This window comes from Plutella xylostella, chromosome 22 (assembly GCF_932276165.1).
Source record: "Plutella xylostella chromosome 22, ilPluXylo3.1, whole genome shotgun sequence".
In the NCBI taxonomy this organism is placed as follows: domain Eukaryota; kingdom Metazoa; phylum Arthropoda; class Insecta; order Lepidoptera; family Plutellidae; genus Plutella; species Plutella xylostella.
Genome location: NC_064002.1, coordinates 10,403,298 through 10,428,772, shown reverse-complemented (window position 1 = coordinate 10,428,772; position 25,475 = coordinate 10,403,298). Strand labels below are relative to the sequence as shown.

Sequence of the window (25,475 nt, the reverse complement as noted above, 5' to 3'; positions counted from 1 at the left end):
AATAATTGTTCTTCTAGATCAAAATTAAATACAGGGGGACCTTGCTGATCAAATACTTACTTGAATATTTAGGGGGCTCTACTTTAAATGTGCGCAGGCAAATCCACCTAGTTATCTATCGACTTTGTCTGATACGTGCATCGCTCTCTGGGCATACATCTAGGGCCTCCTGATTGGCTAATCCTATTGCAATGAAGACAGCCATAGTTACCCTAACAATTTCCCTTCAACCCGCAGAAGAACCGCGCCGCCGCCGCAAGTCCACCAAAAACGAGCCAGCCTCCACGGCGACGGGCGAGGAGGCCACCGACACCGAGAGCGACGGCTCCGCGCGGAGTCTCGACCTCGCGTCGAGTCACTCGTCTGATGATGAGGAGACTTCGAATAGGAGGAGTACTGGCACTGGTGAGTTGATGCTTCTAGACGTAGATGGCGAAGAAGTTCCCGACGGTTTACATAGATGGCAGCACTTGATTTTTCTAGAAATAATGAGGAAGCTTACGTAATGGCGGAGAAGTTCCCGACGGTTTACATAGATGGCAGCACATGATACTGATAGTATAGTTTACGTTTTTTATAACGAGAGCGACGGCTCCGCGCGCAGCCTCGACCTCGCCTCCAGGCACTCCTCTGATGATGAGGAGACTTCCAACAGGAGGAGTACTGGCACTGGTGAGTAGATGTTTCTAGATTTGTATGTAGTTAGGAAGCTTAAAGCGGAGAAGTTCCCGACGGTTTACATAGATGGCAGCACATGACACTTGTGGATATAGTTTACGTTCTTCTATAACGAGATCGACGACTCCGCGCGCAGCCTCGACCTCGCGTCCATCCACTCCTCTGATGATGACGAGACTTCCAACAGGAGGAGTACTGGCACTGGTGAGTTGATGCTTCTAGACGTAGATTGCGAAGTAGTTCGCGACGGTTTATATAGATGGCAGCACTTGATTTTTCTAGAAATAATGAGGAAGCTTACGTAATGACGGAGAAGTTCCTGACGGTTTACATAGATGGCAGCACATGATACTTGTGGATATCAGTCAGTTTACATTCTTTATAACGAGAGCGACGGCTCCGCGCGCTGCCTCGACCTCGCGTCGAGTCACTCGTCTGATGATGAGGAGACCTCGAATAGGAGGAGTACTGGCACTGTGGTGAGTAGATGTTTGACGTACTTAATGGCGGAGAAGTTTACATGGAGGGCAGAACATGATACCTACTTGTGTATATAGTTTTCGTTCTTTATAATAAGTACTGTTGATATCTCTTGCATCTACAGATTGTTGCAAAAGTGGTAAATATTATTCAGCTTGTTTGGTTTTTGTTCTACGACTTTTCTGACGCAAATCTTTTTTTAAAACACTGCAGAACACAGTTACTAAGATTGTCGGGTTTGCATAAGTACTTCTAAAGTATGTCATCCCAGTTTAGAGACAAATAGTAACAAGCAGGCATTTAGAACTACGTGATATACCGAAGTATTTATAGTGACCAGGCAGCTCTCGACAACTCGGTCATAAACTACTTACTACAGGCACTATACCGTCTATACCTTCAGTCAGACAATAGTCTGACATAATAGAGACAAATAGTAACAGTATAATGTTGTTCCAGTGACCCGCGGCTCCACCAGCAACAGCGGCGCGGGCTACCTGCCCAACATCACCGAGGGCGCGCCGCTCGCCATGCCACCCAGGTGGCCGCATGGTATGGCGGAAGGTAATCTTGTCATGCTTCAGAACTACCTCCATAATAACATACTTAAAATGCTCATAGCATTTTAAGTGCATGACCGTTGTCCTATTAGCATCCAAAACTATAAATATGTAGAATTAATTATAGTTTTTTAAGAACGTCAATATTCTACAAACTATCTTATTAGCTTTTAGTGATAAGACCGCCTTTTGTACCCTAATTAAGTTACATTTTGTTAATTTTATTATTCTGTTTTGGTGTACAAATAAAGTGTATTCTATCTATCTATTCTATCTATCTAAAGGAGATTTGTGTGGGCAAACCATCCTAATCTTGTAAATGTGAAAGTTTGTAAATGTAGATGTAAAAACTACTTGAAATCATTTTGATGAAATTCGTTACGGAGGAAGCTGACAACCTGCATATACACATATACTACATTTTATCCCATAATTTCCAGGTGAAAATTGTTATAAGGTGAAGCAAATCTTGCGGTATAAGCTTTTTAAACTAACTATGTACCTATTTCCAATCAGAAGGCGCGCCCCCGATGGCCCGCTGGGCGGGGTCGTCGCCTGCGCCGCTGCCCGCGCCGGACCTCACGTCTGACGTCTACCGGCGAGCGCCGCCGCACAAGTTAGTACTCTTCTTTCATACTTATAACTTTAAGGCCCTGTTTCACAATGTCTGGTTAATAACTAACTTTGGGATAAAAATTAAAAAACATGCTGTCACTGTCAAAAAAATAATAACAGAAAGTGACAGCATGTATTTTATCTTACAGGTAGCCACTAACCAGGCATTGTGAAACAGGGCCTAAGTATAGTTTACACGAAGGCAGCACTATCACATGACTGGCGTATAGCGTTGGCTTGATATATGTCTTGTGTAAACACCCATAGAGGCATTGGCAAACGTTTGGGAAGATTTAGGGTTCATCATCATTAAACAATCGTCTACTGTGGGTTATATGCCTTCCACAATGAACCTCTGCGTTTCAACCTGTCTAAAGTCATCATTGCAGTAGGCTGAAGGACTACTCTAATACCATTGTCTCATTATGTTGGCTCTATTATTAGGGATAAAGTAGAGATACAATGGAGACCACTTACATTTTTAAATACTCTTACAGCTACGGAGCAATGGAAGACGAGCTCCTATACGGCATGGTGCCAACAGAAGCCGACAAACAGATCCCTTACGACCCCACCTACACCGTCTCACCCACTATGTACCGCCTGCCCACCAACCCATACGGCTCCAAGACATACCTCTCATCGAGAACATCCGACTATGGGTACAGCCCAACTAAATACCTCAGTCCTGAAACTAATCTGTACGGATCCCGAGATTTCCGGGATTCCGGGGTGACCATGCGGGAGCAGGAGGGCTATCCCTCGAATTACCGGGATTCCGGGATAGCAACGATGTTGAAGAATGATTACCAGAGGAAGATGGAGAGTCAGTACGGTGATTACAACGATCGTATGTCGGAGGGCTCGGATAAACATCATCCGCACGATAAATATCTGTTCCCGTATACTGGTAAGTTTGGGTTTTGTTTTCTTTGTTTAGAGTGGCTTAAGATTTTGTCCCGCTAGCTTTGTAACCGTCTTATTTTCTTATGATTTGCAAATTACAGTTACTGATTTCGATGAACCTACTCTACTTTTGTTTACTTTTCAAAGTATTAACTACTTCTTAATTAAACGAGTAAATTATTACCTTATTTCCTTAATCTACGACTTACTCGGTTCCCCATCCCCTATATACCAGCACTCTCCATAGTATAAATATAAATGTAAGTTCTCTAAACGCAATAGAACACCAAAAATTTATTACTTTCCTCACGTTATGCGAGTTCCGCTTACAACACGCTTCTGACGTATTATTTTGCCCGCTTTAGCCGAGGAGGACCACTCCAACACTCGCGCGCTCAACCAGACCCCGCAGCTGAGGCACAGTGACCTGGCGCAAACAGGTAAACTATTCCACCAGACACCCTGTCTGGAAGAAATGTTTGAGTGATAAGACCGTCTTTTGTACCTATGATGTTAGGATTACGTAGTTATGTAATTGTGTCCTGTTTGTGTGTAGGTACAAATAAATACATTATTATACGTCGATCTATTAAAATTATAGATATTTGCTTCTTCATCATCATCAGCCGCCAACAATCCACTTTAGAACTTTTCTACCCCAACCATTATCGGTTCTCAACAGCTCTGACTGACGACATTTCATAAATCGACATTCACATTATATTGATCATGTTATCTGAGTTAAATAAATAATAATAATAAAGAAAGTGTTAAATAAAATTATATTTGTTTGACAGGAGAGCCGCCGCCACAGATGGGGGCGCCACTCGCCAGCATGGGAGAGACTAGCGAGTAAGATATTTTTTGCTCTTATCTAATTCGTAAGCTCTTATAAATTTATTTTATTTACTTACATAATATTTCAGTACCCAACCGTAACCTTTACATAAATGTGTTTTTTTATTTCTTAAATGGGATTAAATTTATGGGTATAGAGTCCGAGTTCCGACAAAGCTAACTTTGCAACAGAAACAAAAAAGGTTTATGTATTTGGTCAACAATTATTTTATTATTCTTTGTATACATATTCTGTCACTGACTGTTAAGAAAAAAAATACTCTCCCATCTTTTACCAGTTGCAAAGTTAGAGTTGTAGAACTCTATTTTCCATAAACTTCTTATAATACTTTTAATTTCATTGTAATTGAATGTTAATTGTAATAATTATCACTAGATGGTGGCGGTTGTATGAGAAACACTCACAATAATCATCTTTTGCTTTGCTAATCCGGTGGCGTTGCTGCGATCATCTGACATCTTAGAGATGAGGTACCTACTTTTTAACTTTATTAAGGGCCTGTTTCACAATGTCTGGTTAGTGGTTACCAGTGAGATAAAATACATGTTGTCACTGTCTAAAAATAATAACAGAGTGTGACAGCATGTCTTTTATCTCACAGGTAGCCACTAACCAGACATTGTGAAACAGGGCCTAAGTCTAATAACTTTGTGCATGTCTGCATTGCATTCCCATTCAGTCGCTAAATGGTTTAATAAACTTACCCCCTTATTCATAGAGGAGTTACAGAACGTTCTAACTAATACACTGTTTTGTCCCTCTCCGACAAAGAACAATTTGTTCTTTGACAGAGAGGGACAAAACAGTTTATTAGTTAAAACGTATTGTAACTTTTCTCTGAATAAGGGGGTTAGTCTATAGACCTAGTGGGTAGAATTTAATCACTGGACGACCCGAAGGTAGTCTGGTGTATACCTAAGAATACATTTTTAGCGACTGAAAGAGGGATAATCCAGTAAATAAAGTAACAATATTAAAATGGCGGCCGTTACATAAGTGGAAATATGAAGCATTTAAATACCTACCATTAGGTACAGATAGCATGGGTCATGTGATCGAGTTAAAGCCAGATAGCATGAGTCCGTCCACCATATTCATATTGTTCCTTTATTCACAGACGTATCGTTTTAAATGTTTGATAAACAATCTGAACTAAATGGAGTGTCGGTGCAATAGCCTATCTCTAAAAACTTTTTTTTCCTTCAGGAAATCTACTACTGAAGATGACGCAGAGACTAGGGTTTAAGACTACAAGATCTGAGTACAATATTTCCATTGAATCTCAATTAGACATTAGTTAGTCTGTAATCTATAAAATGTATTTAATTTAACGTAAAGACTTTAATTAATTTTGTATAAAGACTGCATACACAATCAGAACTCACTGCCATGTTTTGTATGTAATTATTAAATAGGTATGTTATATAGCGATTTTATTTATTTGAAGATGTGAGTAAGTACCTACCTACAGTATATCTGGGTATTAGTACCTACTTAATGGTGTTCTAAAAATATTGAGGCCCTATTTTACAATGTGTGGTTAGTGGCTACCTGTAAGATAAAAGACATGCTGTCACTGTCAAAAAAATAATAACAGAGAGTGACAGCATGTCTTTTATCTTACAGGTAGCCACTAACCAGACATTGAGAAACAGGGCCTGAAGATGCTATTTATATAAAGAATTTAATGTTAACAGCTTATGGTAAAACAATTACGCAACTTTAAAAGGCGAAATTTCGTAGAAAAATATTTAGACTGTTTTAGCACCTAGTGTTTGTAAATAGGAGCGCCTATCTAGGCAACATAGTAGGTAACTTATCTGATATTTTTGTATGAGAAACCAAATAAATAACTTGTAGGTAATTCGCAGAGTACATGTTTCAAATTAAAAGTTAAGAATCTTGTAAATGTGTGTTTTATAGTATTTTTAATGTCTTTAAATTTATGTTTAAGTACCTACCCATGTCTCAAATAACTTAGCTAGGTACCTAATGCTGTAACTTTGTACTAGGTCATTAGCTTGAAAATTACTCAAAATATGTAAATAGATAAGTACATATAATAACTTATAGTACTTATTGTGTGCATTTAGAGATTTTTAACGAAGAGTCCACCTATTTTGTAAATACTCTAAATATCTTATTCTAAAGTCTATGTCGACATGTTTGACCTGTAGTGTTTTGTAAGGCAAAGCTTTATTAGTCGGTAGGTATATTTAACTGTAAGGGTTGCCATATATTATGTTTTTAATGCGTGTAGATTGCCTGCAGTGTGACTTTGCGTGGTGTTAAAATTGAATGTGAAATCTTCTTACTATTCATACTTACCTAAATCATAAAATCAGTCATTCATTTTGCTACAACTATGGCACTTTCGAGTATACCCTATTACCTATGCTTTATGTGTTAGAACATAAGTTTCGTTATTCTTCCTTCAAACCATAGAAAGTTCTTACATAAGATCTTGTTCAGGATATTTCGTTGGGTAGCTGACATTTTGTTTCAAAGATTGTAAGAGAGAGGCTTATGCACGATCCTTTCACTATACTTTAATGTTTTTAACTACCGTGATAAAGTATTGTACTTCTACCCTTCAGAATAAAGATCTACCTATTTGCCTGCATACCAGTGTACCAATACTCACTAGGTAATGTTTTAAAGTTGATCCTTATAATTTTTATGCGTAGGTAGATAGGTACATGTGCTATTCTATTACATTCCATGAATTGATGCATTCCTTTTTGTGATATAATGAATCATCGTTTTAGGTATTTTTTGTACAGAACAGTTTGTATTTGTTCATATTGAAATAATAAAGTATTTTAAGCCAAAATTACTTCTTGGTTGTATTTATTTCATCGTTGCGATTTTAGCTAAATGCTGCAGTTGAAATTTTCTTCAAACCTGGACTAAAAAATATTCGACAGATGGCAGCACTACAGCTTTAACCGTCCACGCTATGATCGAAGCTTCCACGGCAGGTATTTGTGGTAGGTCCACTCTGTGGTGGTAGTGTCCGCGCCACGACTGACGCCTTACGGCAAAATCGGGAACTTACCTAGCCTGTCATATTATTTTGCGGCTATCGTACTAGTAGCAAGTCGCTAGATGCGCCACTATCTAGCGACTTGCTACTAGTCGAGCAGAACTATTATTGCTATATACCTACCTTAGAATAATCACGGCCTCTCTATACACTATGCAGGTTAGACTTTTATCAGTGAACTAGCTGTAGGTACCCTGCGGTGTCACCGCGCCCGCGGTTAAAGATCAGTAAAGAAAGATCAGTTTACAAAAAAAAAACATTAAAATCGGTTCAGCCGTTTTGACGTGAAGTAACAAATATGCACAATAACAAACATTCGCCTTTATAATATTAGTGGGATTTCTCTTAGGTTCCTAGATCAATATACTGAACTAAAGCAGTCGGTCCTGCACCAAGCTCTCTCTAGTCCAGTCGTGTCGCTTATCCTTACTAATATTATAAATGCGAAAGTAACTGTGTCTGTCTGTTACTTTTTCACGCCAAAACTACTGAACGGATTTAAATGAAATTTGGTACACATACGGTCTAGACCCTGGGAAAGAACATAGGCTACTTTTTATCTCGGAATTCCCACGGGAAAACTTTTTGAGGCGAAGCGAAGCGCGCGGGAACAGCTAGTTTATAATATAAATAACACAACAAAGTAACTTTTGTCTATTTATTCATCAACATACATAATAATATATCTACATTTGCACAAATAGTATATTTTAACTTAGATTTACATCAGTTAAATGACACTTAGGACTGATATAATACTTTTTATAAACACTTTGTTCTAGATTTGTGCACAAATGTGCAGGGGTCCTGCTTACACATAGCACAATCTATGGCATTCATTTATAACTGTACTGAATTTTGAAGGATATGATTTACAATTAGGTACAATAAATTATTAGGATATCCATAAATTACAGGGAAGCAAACTAATATTTACAAATCGCAAGTAAAACCTTTAGTACTTCAAAATTCTTTTTTTAAGTAACAATGTTAGATCGGAAAAATTTATAGCACACAAATTACATCGCTTGATTAAAATATATTATGTACATGTTTGAACACGGCTGTTGGATTACATTCAATGATGATAAATGGGTTTCATGGAATGTTAGAGCCTTAAGTGGCTAGAGACTATTACACCCTTAAAACAAAACTGTCTGTGGCAAAGATGTCTGTGTCTGAGGTTGCTATTGAACTAGCCGATTCACAACTGAATGTTTAAAACAAAACCTAATAAACAACTGTATCCAACACTCCCAATACAGGGGTTGTTCCTTTGATGGTGTCTGATGTTTCAATAAAATGCTTTTATTACAAATCAAATTCATTACATTTTTATGTAACTTAATAAATATGTGACTTCCAATTTAAGATCTTAAGTAAGGCAAAACATCAGACACCATCCTAACTTGTAGTATTACGCAGCACACATCAACAGTTAGTGTAATTTACAAAAGTGAGTCCAACACTTATTACTAAAATAATGAAGATTTCAAACTATTCTGACATTTGATATATTGATGTTTCTTGCACCGGAGTTGAGTTGATTGTTGTTGGAAGAGGCGGTGGTAGCACAACACTGAAAAGTAAAAATAAAAGTAAATATACACAATAAATATCAATCACCATTATTTTATTTTAGTATGACTAAGTGGGAATTCCAACTTAGCCCCTACAGGTACCCAAAGTTTACTCGGGAGCTAGGCTGGCTGAGCTGAAATCAAGGGGATATGTACAAAGGTTCCACTCGAGAGAGCCACATACAGGAACTTCACCCCCTATGAGAATATAATAGAATAGAATAGTACCCAAAGTTGAATGGGAACCAAGTTATACTTTTGAGGGGAGGCCTATGTCCAGCAATGGATAAGTTCAATTCACATGAGTTTGCTGTGATGATAAAGTCAAATAAATTATGATAAAATTATAACTCAGCCAAATGGAATTGAAACAATAAAAAATAGGAAATAATCATAATGATAATTACTATTATAAAGTCAAATTCAACTTACTCATCAATTTGAACCATCTTCTGTTCTTCAACTACTGGTTGCCCATCCTGACTTTAGATGTCATGTAAATGCCAACAATCAGACCAAAGAGACCGATGGCAGAACCAAAGATCTCTACAATGAGAATCTTCACAAAGAGTGCTGGGTTGGCAGCGTCAGACAGGGCAGCTCCAGAGCCCACAATGCCCACAGCCATACCACAGAACAAGTTGACGAGTCCCACAGCCAGGCCAGCCCCAAACATCACATAGCCCGCCATCCAGTTCTGCTGCTTGATGGTGAGGTCGGTGAGCGGCTCGGTGTACTGCTCCAGCATGCCCGACAGCACGATGGCGGTGATCAGCCCGTAGATGGCGACGGCTTCGCAGAAGATGACGGAGATCAAGTTCTTGGTCTTGATTCTGGGCGCCTTGACTCCTCCGCCCACGATGCTGGTGCCGGTGGTGTGGATGCCCAGCGCCGCCCCCACCACGGAGAACGCGACGGCGAACGCGATCCCGAGCGTTCCCCACATGTAGGGGGAAGTATTCTCCAGGAACCATCCGAAACTTATTTGCTCACCCTTGCCGTTGAGCAGATAGTACATAGAAAATATCACTACCGCCAACACCACCAGCAACGAAAACAGGTAACTCAGGAAGTATCTCATCTTGAGATATTTATTGGTGCAACTGGAGCTGTTTTACCCGAAATTCCCGTATGGGACGGCCTTTTTCGCCCAAATTTTGGCCTGACAGAAAAACTAGACGAAGAAGTCTTGTGATCACAAGATGTCAGAGACAAAAAATTGTTGCCACATTCAAAAAATAAATTTAATAAAGAAGAAATGTGAGCGTGTTGCTGTGTTCCAGATTACAGATCTTGAACACCTGAAATTTGCAGTTTTCAATCGCGACTCGCATACGACGAATACAAAATTCGTCTTTTCGTTGTCTTCGTACACAGTGTACACAGTCAACAAGAGTGAATATCACTTGGAGCACTTGGAGATTCGAGAAACATAACAAATCTCAGAATAAAGTTTATAAATACGTCCTTGACTTGTTTCTGTCTTTAGTCTGTGTTAGGTACTGTTTTTTTTTACTGAAAAAATAATTTTCCTTGAATCGGAAATAGCCGATATTTTTGCTTTTGTAAGCTAGAAATTGATTTCTTCTTCAAAATGTGATCCGGTCGCTGAAAACTTAACAATTAACTACCCAAGGATATGTGTACCACAGATGAAAAAGATGAGGCAAGGAGAATAACAACGAAATATGTGAAAACATCAACACAACATGTTGCCTGCATACGCCAGATTTATTGTCCGACACTTCTATTTGTTTATTTTTATCGTAAGTTTGATATCCAGTACACTTACTTTAATACCGCTGCTATGTCACGATATTCCATCATTTACGGACCCTGTGGCCGGCTTCGAGACCCGGGGCACGACCTTGGCCCATCGTTTTGTTGCGTGGGAGAACCTCATTGAGGAAACCAGACCCTCCCGACGGCTCGCCGTCAATCCCCAGGAAATAGAAGACCAAATACGCATGAACGAAACCTTCCACAACAGAAGCATGCATGCAAAACCAAAGTTGAGCCATGGTAAATCGCACAAAAACAGAACAAAGAATAAAAAGAAAAAAGTTAACACCAACATAGGCATTGAATACACCATGTATGACACTTCACACTCTGTAAATTACTCAAAAGATCATGTGCACTGGGGCTATGGCAAAAATGTTACCTTGGAAGATGAAAAAGCAGTGCTGATCAAAGATCATACGCGAAAGCAGTGGATCACACTTAAAGAGTTGGAAAGAGGGCCCGGTCCACCGTTATTCCACAACCTTGCATCTGGAACTTGTGGGCCACCAGTATCAGATTATGCCCATTTAGTTATCAAAAGTATGGATAACACTTCTCTACTGTCATATGAAAATGTGGAAAAGATGTGTAAACTTCAGTCAATACTCATAGAAGCAGGCGGCGAAGAATATCATAAGCTGTGCCAAAGGTCAACACACTCGGAGGAGCTTTGCTGCCCGGTTTGGAGTGTGCCAAATTATATAGCATTAATGTCTGGCAAGTATTCTTGTGAAAATTTATCTAGGGAAGATGTGAATATGTCTGTAGTAGTATTGCAACAGTGTGCAGATTATTTTCATAATTTTACTTTGATGGCCTCCTGTGACTTGGACCGTTGTAGAGTCCCTAAATTTTGTTCTGATTACAATGCAGTGTATAATTTACTATTCTATATGCTAGACACAGATGCATTTACGCCCACAGATTCCTCAAAAACTTTTGTAGCGAATGCCATGTTATTTTTGCCATTACCTAGTAGTAGTACAGTCATGCCATATTATAAGAAATTACAAAGTTCAAATTTATCTTATGACACACTTGTCATACCTGCCATAGATTTTGGATTGAAAAATGCTCTCTTTGATTTGTGGATCATACAAGATACTTGGCTTATAGGGTTAGGATGTATTTTTGTATTGCTATGTGTATGGATTTATACAAGATCTTTACTTCTTACTTTGATGTTGTTTACAGCCATTACATATTCTCTTGGTATAGCATACTTCATGTATGTGTATGTGTTCAATTTGAACTTCTTTCCTTTTATGAATTTATTAGTGATAGTTGTAATTATAGGTATTGGAGCTGATGATGCATTTCTCTATATGAAAGTGTGGAGTATGATAAGTAAGCAACTCATCAGGGATAATATAGTTAGTGATGATGATAATGGTCTCAGTAATATTAAAAATATGTCCAGTGCAGGTGAAACTATCCTGGTTCAAGCATTGGAGGAGACTCTTAGACATTCAATGGTGACAATGTTCATAACGACACTGACAACTGCAGTTGCATTTTTTGCTTCTTATGTAAGCTACATTCCTGCTATTAATTGTTTTAGTGTTTTTGCTGGAACAACTGTTGTGGTCAATTTCTTCTTGATGGTAACTTGGCTACCAGTATCAGTGTATATTATAGATGTTAAGATGTGCAAAAGTAAACAGGTATTATTAGATTATATTTTTAAATATATTAAACAAATGTGGGAAGAAGTAAGAATAGTTCTTAATGCATTTATTATCAGATGTGTGGAAAAGTTACATATAGTATTGGTTGTAGTGTTGGGCGCTACAGGAATCTACAGTATTGTTGCAGTATTCTATTTTCCTGGTCTTCAGTTACCAGAATCTAGGGAATTCCAGCTCTTTCAAAGCTTGCATCCTTTTGAACAGTATGATCTGCATTATAGGGATAAATTCTTATTTGAAAGACTGGGTAAGGATCTAGGTACGGGTAGCAGAATGCCTCTTCGATGGGTTTGGGGAGTGAAGGCTATAGACAATGGCAACCATATGGACCCTGCGTCGAGGGGAAAACTTGTATTTGAAGAGGATTTTTCAATATCCGAGCCAGAGTCTCAATTATGGTTATTACAGTTCTGTGATAAATTAAAAGCTCAGCCATTCTTTCAACAAACTTTAGGACCTCTTTTACCGAATTGCTTTATTGAGAGCTTTAAAAAATATATGGATAGGCGATGTGTTGATAGTTTTGATAAAATTGATAGATCTCCGTGTTGTGAGGTTTCCGAATTTCCGTACGAAAAAGAAGTATTTGATCTATGCATTATAAAGGCAATGACCGCGTTGTACCAGACCCCCCGCGAGCTGTTCCTCCCCGGGGTGGCGGGGCCCAAGTTCCTGAGGAGCGCCAGACCTCCCAAAATTGTTGCGTTAGTTGTAGAGTTTGAGAGTGTTGTACCCTATTCCATGTCATACAAAACAATGCAAGATTTCTTCACGAAAGCAGAAAACTGGACTCAACACGAACTGGAAACAGCTCCTCCTGGCATGAAATCCGGGTGGTTTTTGTCGGATTTGCAGTTTTACGATCTGCAAAGAACTTTGGCAAGTGGGACTGTAATCGCTTTGTTGTTGTCTGCTACGTTAGGGTTTGTCGTTCTCATCCCAGCTACTCTGAACTTCGTCATCAGCTTGTGCGCTTTGGTTGCGATGATTTTCTCATCAACTGTGACGATAACGATTTTAGTGTGGTACGGTTGGAAATTGAATGTTTTGGAGAGTGTGGCTATATCGACATCTGCTGGGTTAGCAGTAGACTTCAGTCTTCACTATGCTTTGAGTTACACAAACGCTATCGGCACTAAGTTTGCTCGAGTGAAGTACGCTCTATCGGCATCGGCCGGACCTACTGCAGCAGCTGCTCTTACAACGGGATTTGCTGGTATTTTTCTGTTAAGATCTAAGCTTCTTCCCTACTCTCAAATCGGTACGTTTCTGGCTCTGATAATGTCCGTCAGCTGGACATATGCCACCTTCTTCCTTTGCTCTCTACTCTACATTGTTGGCGCCGAGTCGACCAAAGAGTCATCTAAAGAAGAAAGGAAATCGGTGTCGCGAGTCAGCTCTATATGTTCTGGAGTTCCCAACTTGGAGAGTCATGAGCTAGAGCACCTGGCGGACAGTAGCCGCACTAACATGACGCAGTCCCAGAGCCCGCCGTCGACCGCCAGTGTCACCACTGTACTCCACGAAGACTTGGACATTTCTATATCCAATCACTCGCATGCTAGAATGGAGACGATATCTAGTACTTAAGGAATTAGGCATGGTTAACGACTGAATGGTTAGAATTAAGACTACTTAATTTATTGTAAATAGGTACAATGTAACCTACCTTGATATTAGTGCCAAATTACTATTTTGGATAACTTAAACAAGAAATCTCTATAGATGTTACAGTTACAGATCACAATTTTCTTATAAGTAATGAATGACTTACCTAGATTTTATGATAATGATTTATTTTTATTGAAATCTATATTCATCGTTGCAGACTGTTATAAAGTATTAAACGTGTTTAATATAATTCATGTTGTTAAATTTAATAAAATGACTATTCACTGTAGTAGAAAAAAATCATTGTGACAATAATTAGAAAGACACCATCGACAATATAAAATCCAACGAGCTTAGCTTGCGCACGCGTTTATTTCTGTGTCCAAATATTTATTTACTGCCCCATAAAATGCTATTGCGCCTGGTATGTCACTACTACCGTGTTTACCGCACTTATGGTCATTAGGTATACAACTATAGGTACATACAAGGTACATACCCATGCCGCGCTTGAAGTTTGTCAAATTATACTTAAGTATGCAAAACATGTTGTTGATATGCTGTGTCAGTGCTAGGCGCAATACCATTTTATATATGACTTGGGGTTTATAAAATGACATGCTTGCCATAATTTACTTTACAATATTCCTTGATAATGGCGATTGTGTCAACATTTGAGACTATTGACGAATGTATTTTAGTTACCAGACTATTAAACTATTAATTTAATATGAAATAATAAGTACCTGCCACCTACATAGGTACATATTTCCATGATGTTTAGCCTCACCCACCGTAACTGAAATAGTTGAGATTCTTATCCACAAACCTTATCTAATTTTATAGAATAATATTTATTGCCCGTGCCAAAAGTGTATTGGCTTAGCGTCTTATAAGTACACACCTTGTTTACACATACAGCCCATCGTTTCTATTACCTACTTATTATGGTACTTACTTAAATGTGTTACATAAGTTGTATTAGCTATGATTCGATCATAGCAGTTCTCATTAGGTACACTACAAAACTATCTCTGTTTCAATGTGTATGTAAACATGATGGTTGTCTAGGTTTCTATAAGTACCTACAGTTTACCTAAATCTAGATGTAACCATGTATAATTTAGTAATTTGTGTCTTCAGATAATTATGTGTTAAATGTCGACAAAACTTAAGAAAGTACTTAATAAAGTGTTATTTTGTATTAATACAAACAAGTTTTTTTTTACTTCAGCACTTTTCGCAAGCTGTCACCTACTTACAGTAAAACTATAAAGTCATGAAAACGGAAGTGGATTCTAACTAATTGTTACAGACCGTATTTAATCGATGTATTACATATATTTATTAAAGGACAAATCCTTTAAAATGCCACACCCTAACCGTATTTAATTTTTAAATGTATAAAAAGTCTTAGCAAAGTCTTCGAACTCTTTATTGTCATGACTTTATAGTTGAACTTTAACTTCCTCTCGAAAAAATCTGTTGATATTAGTTTGTTGTATGCAGGTAAAACGTAGCAATTTCAAAGTTATATTTTCGCTAACAAATAAAACATAAAATATACATAGTTCAAATAATATATTTTATAGATTTTTGATATCGTATTTTATAATTAAGTATACTTATCAAAAATTTATTAAACACACAAATATGTAAAAGCTTGAGCTTCAGGAGAGGCTGTATGAACAGTAACTGCTTCAGTTGCTTCAGATAATACCTAAGTACTTAGGTACCTGTAACATCAAAGTCATTCTTTCAGCATTATTTTAGTTGAATTGAATTGAATTTATTGAATTATAGGTACGAATTAATACATAAAAAACAAGCTTAAAGATACTACTTACATCTTTATTCGTAAAATAACAATATTATGTCTAAAACCATGGGCGTACCCAGGTAGGAGCAGGGGGGGGCAGCTGCCCCCCCCTAGCTCTTTCGAACCTAAGATTTTTTCTAGCATTTGTTTAAAAAAATGCATAACTAATATCGCCTTATATGCCTGAAAGTGCTAGGGGAAAATAATAAAAAAAAACATAAATTTTCTGTTTTCCCGAAAAGTAATATGTTTCAACACCACTAACACACATTTGTGCATTACAATATTTTACTTAGGATACCTACTTAATTGACTGAAATAAAAAACAGAAAATATTAATTAATCAATTTCTTAAATCAATCATTGCAACTATATCTTAAAAAAAAATATAATTCAGAAAACTTAGCTGTTTGAGTTATTTTTATATTTTAATGAGATAGTTTTGACTTCCATCATGTAAATGACAACTTTTAAGGGGTGAAATATAAAAAGAAAACATTATTAGCTCAAATCTATAGTTTCTGTCTCTATTATTAGGTATATAAAAAAAACACGCACTCACGCCTTGTACTAATGTACTCCCTTGCGGGGTAGGCAGAGGTGCATTGCTGCACCCACTTTTCGCCAGAGTGTTATGTTAGTAGGTATATACCTATTGAAAATAATAATAATGATAATCATAAAGGGGCAGGGCAGCTTCTGGCCAGCTGTTGGGAACTCCAACTCATAAGGGACTCCACCCATCAGATTTCAGAGGCAGGACCCCTGTACCTCATCTCTGGCTTGCCTTTATTTTGGTGTCCAGAACACTGAAGAGGAACAGGATCTCCCTCTTTTTGCTTGGCTAGCTTGAGGAGTTTCACTAGAGCAAAAATGCTCGTAGAAGGAAGTGTTACCCAGTAAGGTATAAATAGGGATCTTGACCGATAACTCGATTATGTATTTTTTAGGCATTAACAACAATAATATGCACAAACGATGCGTTTCGGTTCGAAGGGGCGAAATAAGTTTAACAATAAAAAAATGTACAAAATGGAGCACACATTCGTATCACTCAGGTTCGAAAGGACTAGAAGATAAAATAAACGTAAATTTTCATGCCAAGTGGGAATTAAAAACGTGTTACCTACTCTGCGCAAAATGAAACAGGTATGAGCTGCCCCTCCCTAGCTGAAATCCTGGGTACGCCCTAAAACACAAGCCATCCAGAACATTTTTATCAGAAACAGCATTGCAAAACATTACAAATATATACTTCACTTTCCGCCATTGTCACGATTTAAAAAAGAAAAATACTTTGGTGTGTTCCAGTTCCAGGACATACTCTAAGGTTCCAGGTTATGATTGAATACTAGAATACTTTTCATGAACTTTCGAAAAAGTCTATGGTTTCTGCGGTTTTATTTTATTTCTTGGCATGAAATGAACTGGAACGCTGCTGGGAGTCGACCAGCCCGCAGCAGGCCGCGTCGCAGATATCTTACTAAAAAATTTCGCTCGGAGCGGGCCGTTTGCCACATGAAGGGTTAAGCGTCATTGCTGTAGAGAACGCATGGAAGTAGGAGTGCGGGGTCAGCGGACCAATCAACAGCTGGTACCGCGAGTACCTACTGGAGCGCTCCTTCCGAGTTAGAGTGGGACAGGGGTACAGCGGGGCGCAGTCGGCGGCGGGGCGCGGGGTGCCGCAGGGCTCCGGCTGCGGCCCGCTATGCTACCTGATGCACGTTAACAGCCTGTGCAACGTGATCCGCCATTGCTCGTCGTACATATTCGCGGACGACCTGTGCACGCTGCGGGCCGGCCGCGACATGGACGAGGTCACGCCTCTCGTGCAGGAGGATATCGACAATATCACCCGCTGGGCCCATGACAACGGCATTGTTATCAATTCAGATAAAACGAACCTAATTGTTATTCAATCTCCTTATTCATGTATTCCTAAGATTCCATGTAAATTGGTTGCACATGACTTCTCTTGTATTCATAGTAATGGTTCAAATTGTAATTGTCATATTCTCAATAAAGTACCTCATGTTAAATACCTCGGCATGTGTATAGATGAAAATATGGGTTGGATAGATCATGTAGACTACATTGTAAGCAAACTTCGTATATTGTTATGTAAATTCAACCAACTTAGCTATAAAGTCCCAAAATTTATGCATAGAGAAAAGAACACTACGTTTTAAGAGATGGGAGTACAAGGGAAAAAAAAGAAAAAAATACTTGTATTATTTTTTTTTATTCACGCGTACTAACAGACGGTACCAACAAAACAAAAATTATGACGTACAAAACTGCCAACATAGCCCCGCTGAAATAGTGATGTGCTTCTTATGGATATTTTTTATCGATAACTAGTAAAAAAAAAGTGCGAGTGTATGTATTACTTTAATTTCAGTTTTACACAATAGGATTTCAGTGTTACACAATGACACCAACGTTAAGTCTCGGTTCAACGTTATGTTATGTTCCTATTTGAACACAAAAATATAATCCATAAAATAAACTCGAGATTTTCCGTTGACGTAAGTGCTATGATATAATGTTGAAATAAAATAAAAGTGGAAAAATATAATTATATTTATTTAGTATAAAATAAAGTGTCTGCAGTAAGTCCCACACATGGAATTGTTTTTTTTTTTCATTTGTGTTCTTAAAATGTTGTGGTAGAAAATGATTGCCACAAATTCGTTTAAGTTGATGTAGCTTTTCAATAGGCACATAAACCAGATCCTCCTTACCGGTCATCTTAACCCACTGTTTACATCTGCAAACAACATTTTTATAATTATTATTAAACAATTAAATATTATTTAAGTAGGTATAATAAAAGTCACTGGTAATTTTTGTATGGAGATCCGAATTTGATTTTCGCTAATTTCCAAAACTAGTAGACAAAAGTTGTTCTGATTGATGAGCTGTGCGTACTAATGATAAATAAAAATATCGATATCGATAAAAAAAAAACATTCATGCACTATTATTGGTTGTGCTGACCCTCCAGTTATTTTATTAGACTTTAACTTTTTTATACATATAAATAATCTAAATCCTATGCTTTAGCCTTTAATTGTAGCTTACCTTTCCTCATCCAGTGGAAATTTGGCCATGAAAATTCTCTTTTGGCCATCTATACGACCGGCTAGCGGCTCTTAAACCACATATTTCACAAGTTTTATAAAACATAATTATTATCAATAATATCAAGCAACACTAATAGTTAGGTACCTCCACACAAACACTGCACTTATCCACAGTAATAATAATATATAAATAACTGTTAAATCTTAATTTATTTATGATTTAAAATTATTTTTCAAACTAAACGATTGACTGACTGTCAATGACAGATGACAAAAGCCAAAGATGTCTATGATAGCGTAAAAAGTACTCTGTGAGCGGTGCTCGCCATTATTTTTCGTACGCGTTCCATACTTATTTTTTTCCAGACTGTCTTTCGCCAGATTTATGTTAAAAACTATTTACCTTTCATTGGTTGATTCTATTATTAGTTATGGTATTGAGTGCTATGGTTCAACTTTTAAAACTCATATAGATAAAATTGAAACTTTACAAATCCGATTCTTAAAACTATTGGTAGACAAAAAAACTAAAGCCAAACTAAATCATGATTATAAAAAGCTTTTTAAAATATGCAAAATTCTTCCAGCATCGTTAAAATATAAACACAATGTAGCCGTAAGCAACCATAGCAGCCAGAACCATAAAATAACAAAACAGCACGGACTTAATACAAGATCCGCAGCCCAAGGAAAGTTTGAAACTACAAGGGTTAATAACTACTTTGGCGGAAGAACGCTAAAAAGACAGGTTCCTAGATTAATGAATGAAATGCCATCTCATATTAGACTCGAGAAGAATATAAATAAAATTTCAGTAATGTATCCAAAGTACCTAATTGCCTATAATGTATCAAATTAACTTTATACCGTATGTATATGTCATCAACACCTTAAATCTAAAACTAATCTAAAACTCTAAAACTAATTGTTCCTGTTTAACTATAATGTAAGCTAGGTATATATAAATGTGCATATGTACTACTAAGCTATGATAAATTTGTTATTTAGTGCGACTCCTTACCCACAGTCAAGCCATATTAACATTTGGTTTTGTGGGATGTATGTAATAGCATAAGTTGTTTTTCTTTGAATAAAGATTTATTCTATTCTATTCTATTCTAAGGTAATAAGTACGTAAGTACTTATTACTTCCATGAGAGAACGCATGAGGGCAGACATAGAATTTCCTCTGTGGAAATAAAATGTGAGCTGACACAAAATCTGTGTTCTGAGTCTTTGAAAGTTTCAAAGTTTAGTACAACCATGGAAGCATGAAAGTATAATAAGTACGTAAATTTTTGTTGACTTCCAACGTTTTTTTTTTTTTTTTTTTTTTCTAAATGAAACCTATTTACTGAAGTCGGCCATAAGGGACTTATTCAGCTTTACCCTAACTGTGGGGGAGGCGCCGATAGGCGCCTTCACCCAGTTAAAAAGAGAGACCTACCTAAATGACCCGTCACCAGATGGAGGTGGTGAGAACCGGCCAGGGATGTACCTGACGCGGGTATAGTACCTGTTTTGGTGGAGAAGGATCCTAGCCCTACGATTCGGACCGGCAAAAGGCCGAGACCGAGTGTGAGTCCCTCCCCCGGGTCTGGGCGGGGTGTGTAAAAGTTAAGTGGGACAGTTGCCGAGGCAGGGGTCGGGGAGTCAAAGGTTTGCAACTCCCTAATACGGACAGTGATCTCATCGTCCGGGTCACAGAGAACGTGTCTCGGACGACGTCGTCTCTGTTTGAACTCAGGGAAAACGTGATAGTTAGCCGGTTGGCTAATTTAGTGGGTTCGTGTGATTAACCGCTTGGTCGAAGTAGCGGTTTGAGGAGACTTTGAGATACTGTCGGATAGTAGGGATTTGCAAATCTTTGTGCAAGTTGAAATTGCGGACGTACCAAGGCGCGCCTGTCGCCCTGCGCAGAAATCTATTTTGGATTGCTTGTAAAGAATTGATATATCTGTTCGAAGCATGAGCAAACACTACGCTAGCGTAGGTCATGACGGGTCTTATGCAAGTTAGATAGAGTCTCACTTTGCTGCGTAGTGAGAGCTTTTTGCTTCAAAACAGAGGAGTTAGTCTTCCTAAATAGAGAGAAGCTCTATTCCTAACCCTACGTATATGACTAGCAAAAGACAGTCTGCTGTCGAAAGTGACACCCAGATATTTGACATGGTCGGACCAAGGGATAGGCTTGCCGAACAGAGTGATGTTGGGTTGAGGAGCAGTGTTGGGCCGGCGGAGAGCCCGTGAAAAGTACACTGCGGTGCTTTTCTCCGGGTTCACCTCCATTCTCCATTTGCGAAACCATTCGCCGAGGGCGTTGGTTGCGCTTTGGAGATGCCCGTGCTGGACTTTGCCTTTAACCCTATCCCTTAAGTAGATCGCTGTGTCGTCAGCATATAATGCTAGCGACACATGCGTATGTCTGGGGATGTCACTTGTGTATAAGGAGAAGAGAAGAGGAGCTAGAACTGACCCTTGCGGGACACCTGCACGAATCGGATGAAGAGATGATCTGGAACCCTCGACGCGAAACTGGAAGTACCTGTGGAGCAAGAAACTGTGGAGAATAAGCACTAACCGATCCGGGATGCCTAACGTGAAGAGCTTAAAGATGAGGCCGTTGTGCCACACCTTGTCGAAAGCCTTCGCTATGTCGAAGAAGAGAGCTGCAGTGCCTTTCGGCCTCTTCCTATGGAAACCATCTAAGATGTATTCCGTGATACGATGAACCTGGTTGACGCAAGAGTGCTGGGCCCTAAAACCAAATTGTTCGTTAGGGATGAGGCCCTGAGCGTATGCTATCTTTTTGAGCCTGTCGGATAGCAGCCGCTCATAGACCTTACCTAGGGAAATTAATAGACTGATGGGGCGGTAACTAGAAGGTAAATTTCTAGCTTTGCCAGTTTTATGTATTCCTATGACGTCTGCTATTTTCCACAGGTCTGGAAAATAGCAGTTCGCCATAGCTGAATTAAATATGGTTACTAGTAAGAGGATAAGCGAGGCTGAGAGGTTCTTAAGGACTCTGTTGGAGACGCCATCAGAGCCAGGAGCCTTCTTGCAATGAAGGTCCTTTATGACTAACTTAACTTCGGATACCGTCACGAGGTCGAGAGAATCTACTGGAGGTAAGCTAACCCTACGTCCTACTTCCTCGTCTACGACTTGGATGAATGTGCTGTCGGGATGCTCTTCCGAAGGAGAGCATTGCGCCTCTAGACTTAGGGCGAGACATTCAGCCTTTTCATCGTCGTCGAAGGCGAGGGAGTTATCAGGTTTCGACAGGGGGGGCATGTCTACTACGGTATCCGATTTAAGCGCGCGTGTAAGACGCCAGAAAGCAGTGTGGGTTGGCCTAATATCATCCAGCAGGCTATCCCACCGCTCTGAACGTAGAGCCTTCATCCTAGATTTGCATTTGAGATGCAGAGAGCGGAGCCTATCCTTGTTTTCCCTGCTTGGAAAGAGATCGTGTGCCCTAGTGGCGGCGTGCTTTGCCCTGAGCAGGGCCTTCATATCATCAGGCAACCTCCAACGATGAGGGGTCATCGCAGGAACCCGCCTGGTGCAGTCAGTGATGACTGTTTGAAGGTGACCGCTCAAGGCATTGATCGCCGTATCTATCTCTACTGTGGAGTTAATTTGAGAAGGTAAGTTTGCTATGTCAGAAGGACTAGCCGAACCTAAACGCTGACTAAGCCTATCCCAGTTAGTTATGGTTTTGGTAGGAGAGAAGAGGGAGTTGGCATCTCCGAGACCCAGTATGACCGGTCTGTGATCGGAGTCAAGCTCGTGTATTACCTCTAGCTTATTTAAAGAAAGAGAAATGTTCTTTAAAAGTGCAATGTCTAAAATGTCTGGCTGATGCTCAGGATTGAATGGATAATGTGTAGGCTCCATTGGAGCCACCACATCAAACATGTATTCATCCATGAAATTAAAAAGAATATAACCGTTTGGGTTATTGACTCTACAGTTAAAAGATTTATGTTTACTGTTAAAATCCCCTGCAAGTATGACATTATTCCCCATATCCAAAAGTGACTTAAGGTCCTCAGTTTTAATTACTTTTCCTGATGGCTGATAGCAAGAGGCAATATACAGATCCGGATGTCCGGTCATAGCCAGCCTGCACACTGAGGCCTCGAGGCTGACAAGCTCCGGGGTATTGACACAACAGACATGAAGTCCACTACGGTAGTAGATAAGTGTACCACCGAGGGTGGACGACAGTCTGTCATGCCGTATGATTTTATAGTTACTAATGTTGCGATTCTTCATGTGAGGCTTTAGAAAAGTTTCCTGCACAAGAAGGATGTCAATGTGATGATCGTTGAGGAACTTGTGAATCTGTTCTTTTTGATCTTTAAGAGAGTTGGCATTGAAGAATCCCAACATTAGTGACCTAGGTTTAGTTCTACAGGTGTTACAAGTCATTGCGAAAGTTTATTGGAAAGGGCGGAAAGTTCCGAGCTTAGATGGTGGAACTGAGCGAACACATTCTGTTGGATCAACAGCATGCGTTCACTCAGTTGGGTTATCGCGAGCTGAAAGTCCCTGTTTGGATCACCGTTGTCCCTCCTCGGGGATGGAAGCGAGGACTGAGACAGCGGTGATGGTCCTAAAGAGGGCGGGCAGGTCGCGGGAGGCGGGGGAACCACCCGAGAGGGTGCATTCATCCGACTCGACGACGGTGCCTGCCTTGGTCCTTGTGAGGCTATGGTTGGGGGTCGAACCCAAGCGTTAGGTGGGGTGGCTACCGACGCGTCCGCAGGGGCCGCTAAAGGCGCTTGTGGACTAGGGTTTTTCTTTATAGATGATGATGAAGTTTGTTGTTGACTGGGCTTGGATTTGGGAGCCCTACGGTTACGAGGGCGCTGGGGGCAGCCGCCATATGAGGCTGTGTGTCCCAGCGTCCCACACAGAACACAACCAGGGGCCTCCGTACACTCCTTGGGATCTTTTGGGCGCGGGCAGTCGTGGGTGTGATGGTCGCCCAGACACTTTACGCACCGCGCCCTGACGTGACAGTTCCTAGAGGAGTGCCCGTAGGATTGGCAGTTGTGGCACTGCGTGGGACTCGACTTCTTGTAGGGCTTCTCAATCTTGAGCCCAGAGATTTGGCATATGGCCGTTATATTGAATATCTTTTTCCCCTCAGGGGAAAGGTCAAGGATGACGAGGATCATGTCGTAAATGACCCGCTTGCCTCGCCCGTACATGCGGTGAACCTCATGCACCGGCAGAGACTGCGCCTTCAGATCCGACATGATCTCCGCAGAGTCGAGTTCCTTGGGAACTCCCCGGATCACTACCCTTAGGCGGCGGTCCTCTGGGAGCTCCCAGTGGTAGTACTCGACCTTGCGCTCGTCGAGAAGTTTGGTAAGAAGGCGATGATCGCCAGAGGTGGGCACCTGGACCAAAATACCATCTCTGGTGTTTTTGGCCTTGGTGAAACCGATTTTGTTTGCGGCAAGGGCCTGGGAAATAGAGTTCCAGGAACCTTTGTCGCGGAGCATCAGAGATGGAGGGGCTCTCGCCTTCGGACCTTTCGGAACAGCGGGAGCAGAGGGCGAGGGGGTAGGAGAGGAAGGGGGGAGCTGGGTTCTGACAGCTTTCGCTGCCGGACGAGGAAGCTTCGACTTCGCCTTCCGCTTGGCTCCAACGACGGTGAAGCCGTCGTCAGGGTCAGCGGATGAAGCGGAGTCCGAGAGGTCCGAAGGATGAGCTACGTCCATAGCCTCAGGCGACGACGACCTACTGTGCTGAGCACATTGGAGGGACAGAGACACGGGCGATGACGGGATGACCCGGGGCACACGGCGAGCAGGAGACGCTGGAACGATTTCATCGGGTGACGCAGGCGAGAAGTCAGCGTCAGGAGATGACGGACATGGCTCCACAGGAGAAGCCGGAGGGCTGATGGCGGCAGGCGAAGCAGGATGGCTGGATGCAGGAGCGGCAGGCGACGCAGAACCAAGCTGAAATTTGGTGAGGACCTTCTGGAAAAGCGAAGGGTCCTCACGTTGTATGAAAAGGAGCAGCTTTTCAAACATGGAGTCCATAGTGGAATCCATGTTGAAAAGAGGTTAAGTGTTACCTCCCTGCCTTGCGGCAGGGGGGCAGATAGAGTACCTACTGCGTACCTGTAAAAAGGTACGCGTGCCTGACTGACCCTAACAGTCCCTAGGCAGGCGCAGGTAGTGCAATTGCGCCTGCGTGTACCTGAGTTCAGGTAGTTGTCCCTACGGGTACCTGAGTTCAGGTCCTAACGGTCCCTACACTAACAGCCCAAAGGACCGAGAAGCCGGGCCGTAGACCGACTCCAAACAGTCCAATGGGAATAGGAAATAGGGATGAGGAGGGGGTGGGAGGGAGACAACTGGAGATCAACTAGGAGTTCCCCCAAGGCTGATGGTTCCAGTCCCGTCCGGTAAGTTGATATTTCCAAAAGGGAAATATCGGGCAGCCGGGTCAGTGCCCCGTAATCGGGTTCGTTAACACCGCAAGGTATCAGCCGATACGACCACACAAGAATGGTGTGGATTTTCAAAATCGTATGCAAGTCCAGAAACAATAATCGTTTGTAAAGAGTCCGGAAACAAGGAGGTCCGTCCTCGGCGCGCGGCGAGCGGTGACTGGCACCGGTCGACCACGGCGAGGGGTCGGGGGCGGCGACGGCGGGGCGTCGCGGAGAGCGGCGACGGCGGGGCGTCGCAGCGGGGCGGCAGGCAAGGAGACTGCAGCGGAGGTACACGT

The 25,475-nt window shown here is 40.6% G+C and overlaps 3 protein-coding genes and 1 long non-coding RNA gene across 4 annotated transcripts in view; 2 read left to right on the top strand and 2 right to left on the bottom strand.

The window, feature by feature from the left end:
• Positions 1 to 6,934, top strand: part of LOC105381823 (protocadherin-like wing polarity protein stan) — a 166,135-nt gene extending 159,201 nt beyond the window's left edge. Inside the window, exons 53-59 of the mRNA XM_048628886.1 lie at positions 238 to 405; positions 1,618 to 1,722; positions 2,235 to 2,334; positions 2,831 to 3,243; positions 3,605 to 3,679; positions 4,037 to 4,091; positions 5,305 to 6,934. Coding sequence (XP_048484843.1) covers positions 238 to 405; positions 1,618 to 1,722; positions 2,235 to 2,334; positions 2,831 to 3,243; positions 3,605 to 3,679; positions 4,037 to 4,091; positions 5,305 to 5,344 — 956 coding nt within the window. The 3' untranslated portion in view covers positions 5,345 to 6,934. The remainder of the gene's footprint in view (positions 1 to 237; positions 406 to 1,617; positions 1,723 to 2,234; positions 2,335 to 2,830; positions 3,244 to 3,604; positions 3,680 to 4,036; positions 4,092 to 5,304) is intronic.
• Positions 6,935 to 7,788: 854 nt separating this feature from the next.
• LOC105387828 (V-type proton ATPase 21 kDa proteolipid subunit c'') lies at positions 7,789 to 9,933 on the bottom strand. The gene is made up of 2 exons (XM_011558615.3): positions 9,157 to 9,933; positions 7,789 to 8,723 (listed from the first exon to the last, which is right to left on the bottom strand). The coding sequence occupies exon 1, from the start codon at positions 9,803 to 9,805 to the stop codon at positions 9,188 to 9,190; it is 618 nt and encodes a 205-aa protein (XP_011556917.1). The 5' UTR covers positions 9,806 to 9,933; the 3' UTR covers positions 7,789 to 8,723; positions 9,157 to 9,187.
• A 295-nt stretch (positions 9,934 to 10,228) lies between these two features.
• Positions 10,229 to 15,022, top strand: LOC105387821 (protein dispatched). Its single transcript, XM_011558605.3, has one exon. The coding sequence runs from the start codon at positions 10,434 to 10,436 to the stop codon at positions 13,785 to 13,787; it is 3,354 nt and encodes a 1,117-aa protein (XP_011556907.3). The 5' UTR covers positions 10,229 to 10,433; the 3' UTR covers positions 13,788 to 15,022.
• Positions 15,023 to 17,999: 2,977 nt separating this feature from the next.
• Positions 18,000 to 18,926, bottom strand: LOC125490258. Its single transcript, XR_007267576.1, has 2 exons — positions 18,712 to 18,926; positions 18,000 to 18,397 (listed from the first exon to the last, which is right to left on the bottom strand). It is a non-coding gene; the product is annotated as an uncharacterized LOC125490258 (long non-coding RNA).
• Between the last annotated feature and the right edge of the window lie 6,549 nt (positions 18,927 to 25,475).

Coding starts and splice junctions, on each gene's coding strand:
- LOC105387828 (XM_011558615.3), bottom strand. CDS start 9,805: ATGAGATACTTCCTGAGTTACCTGTTTTCGTTGCTGGTGGTGTTGGCG.
- LOC105387821 (XM_011558605.3), top strand. CDS start 10,434: ATGTTGCCTGCATACGCCAGATTTATTGTCCGACACTTCTATTTGTTT.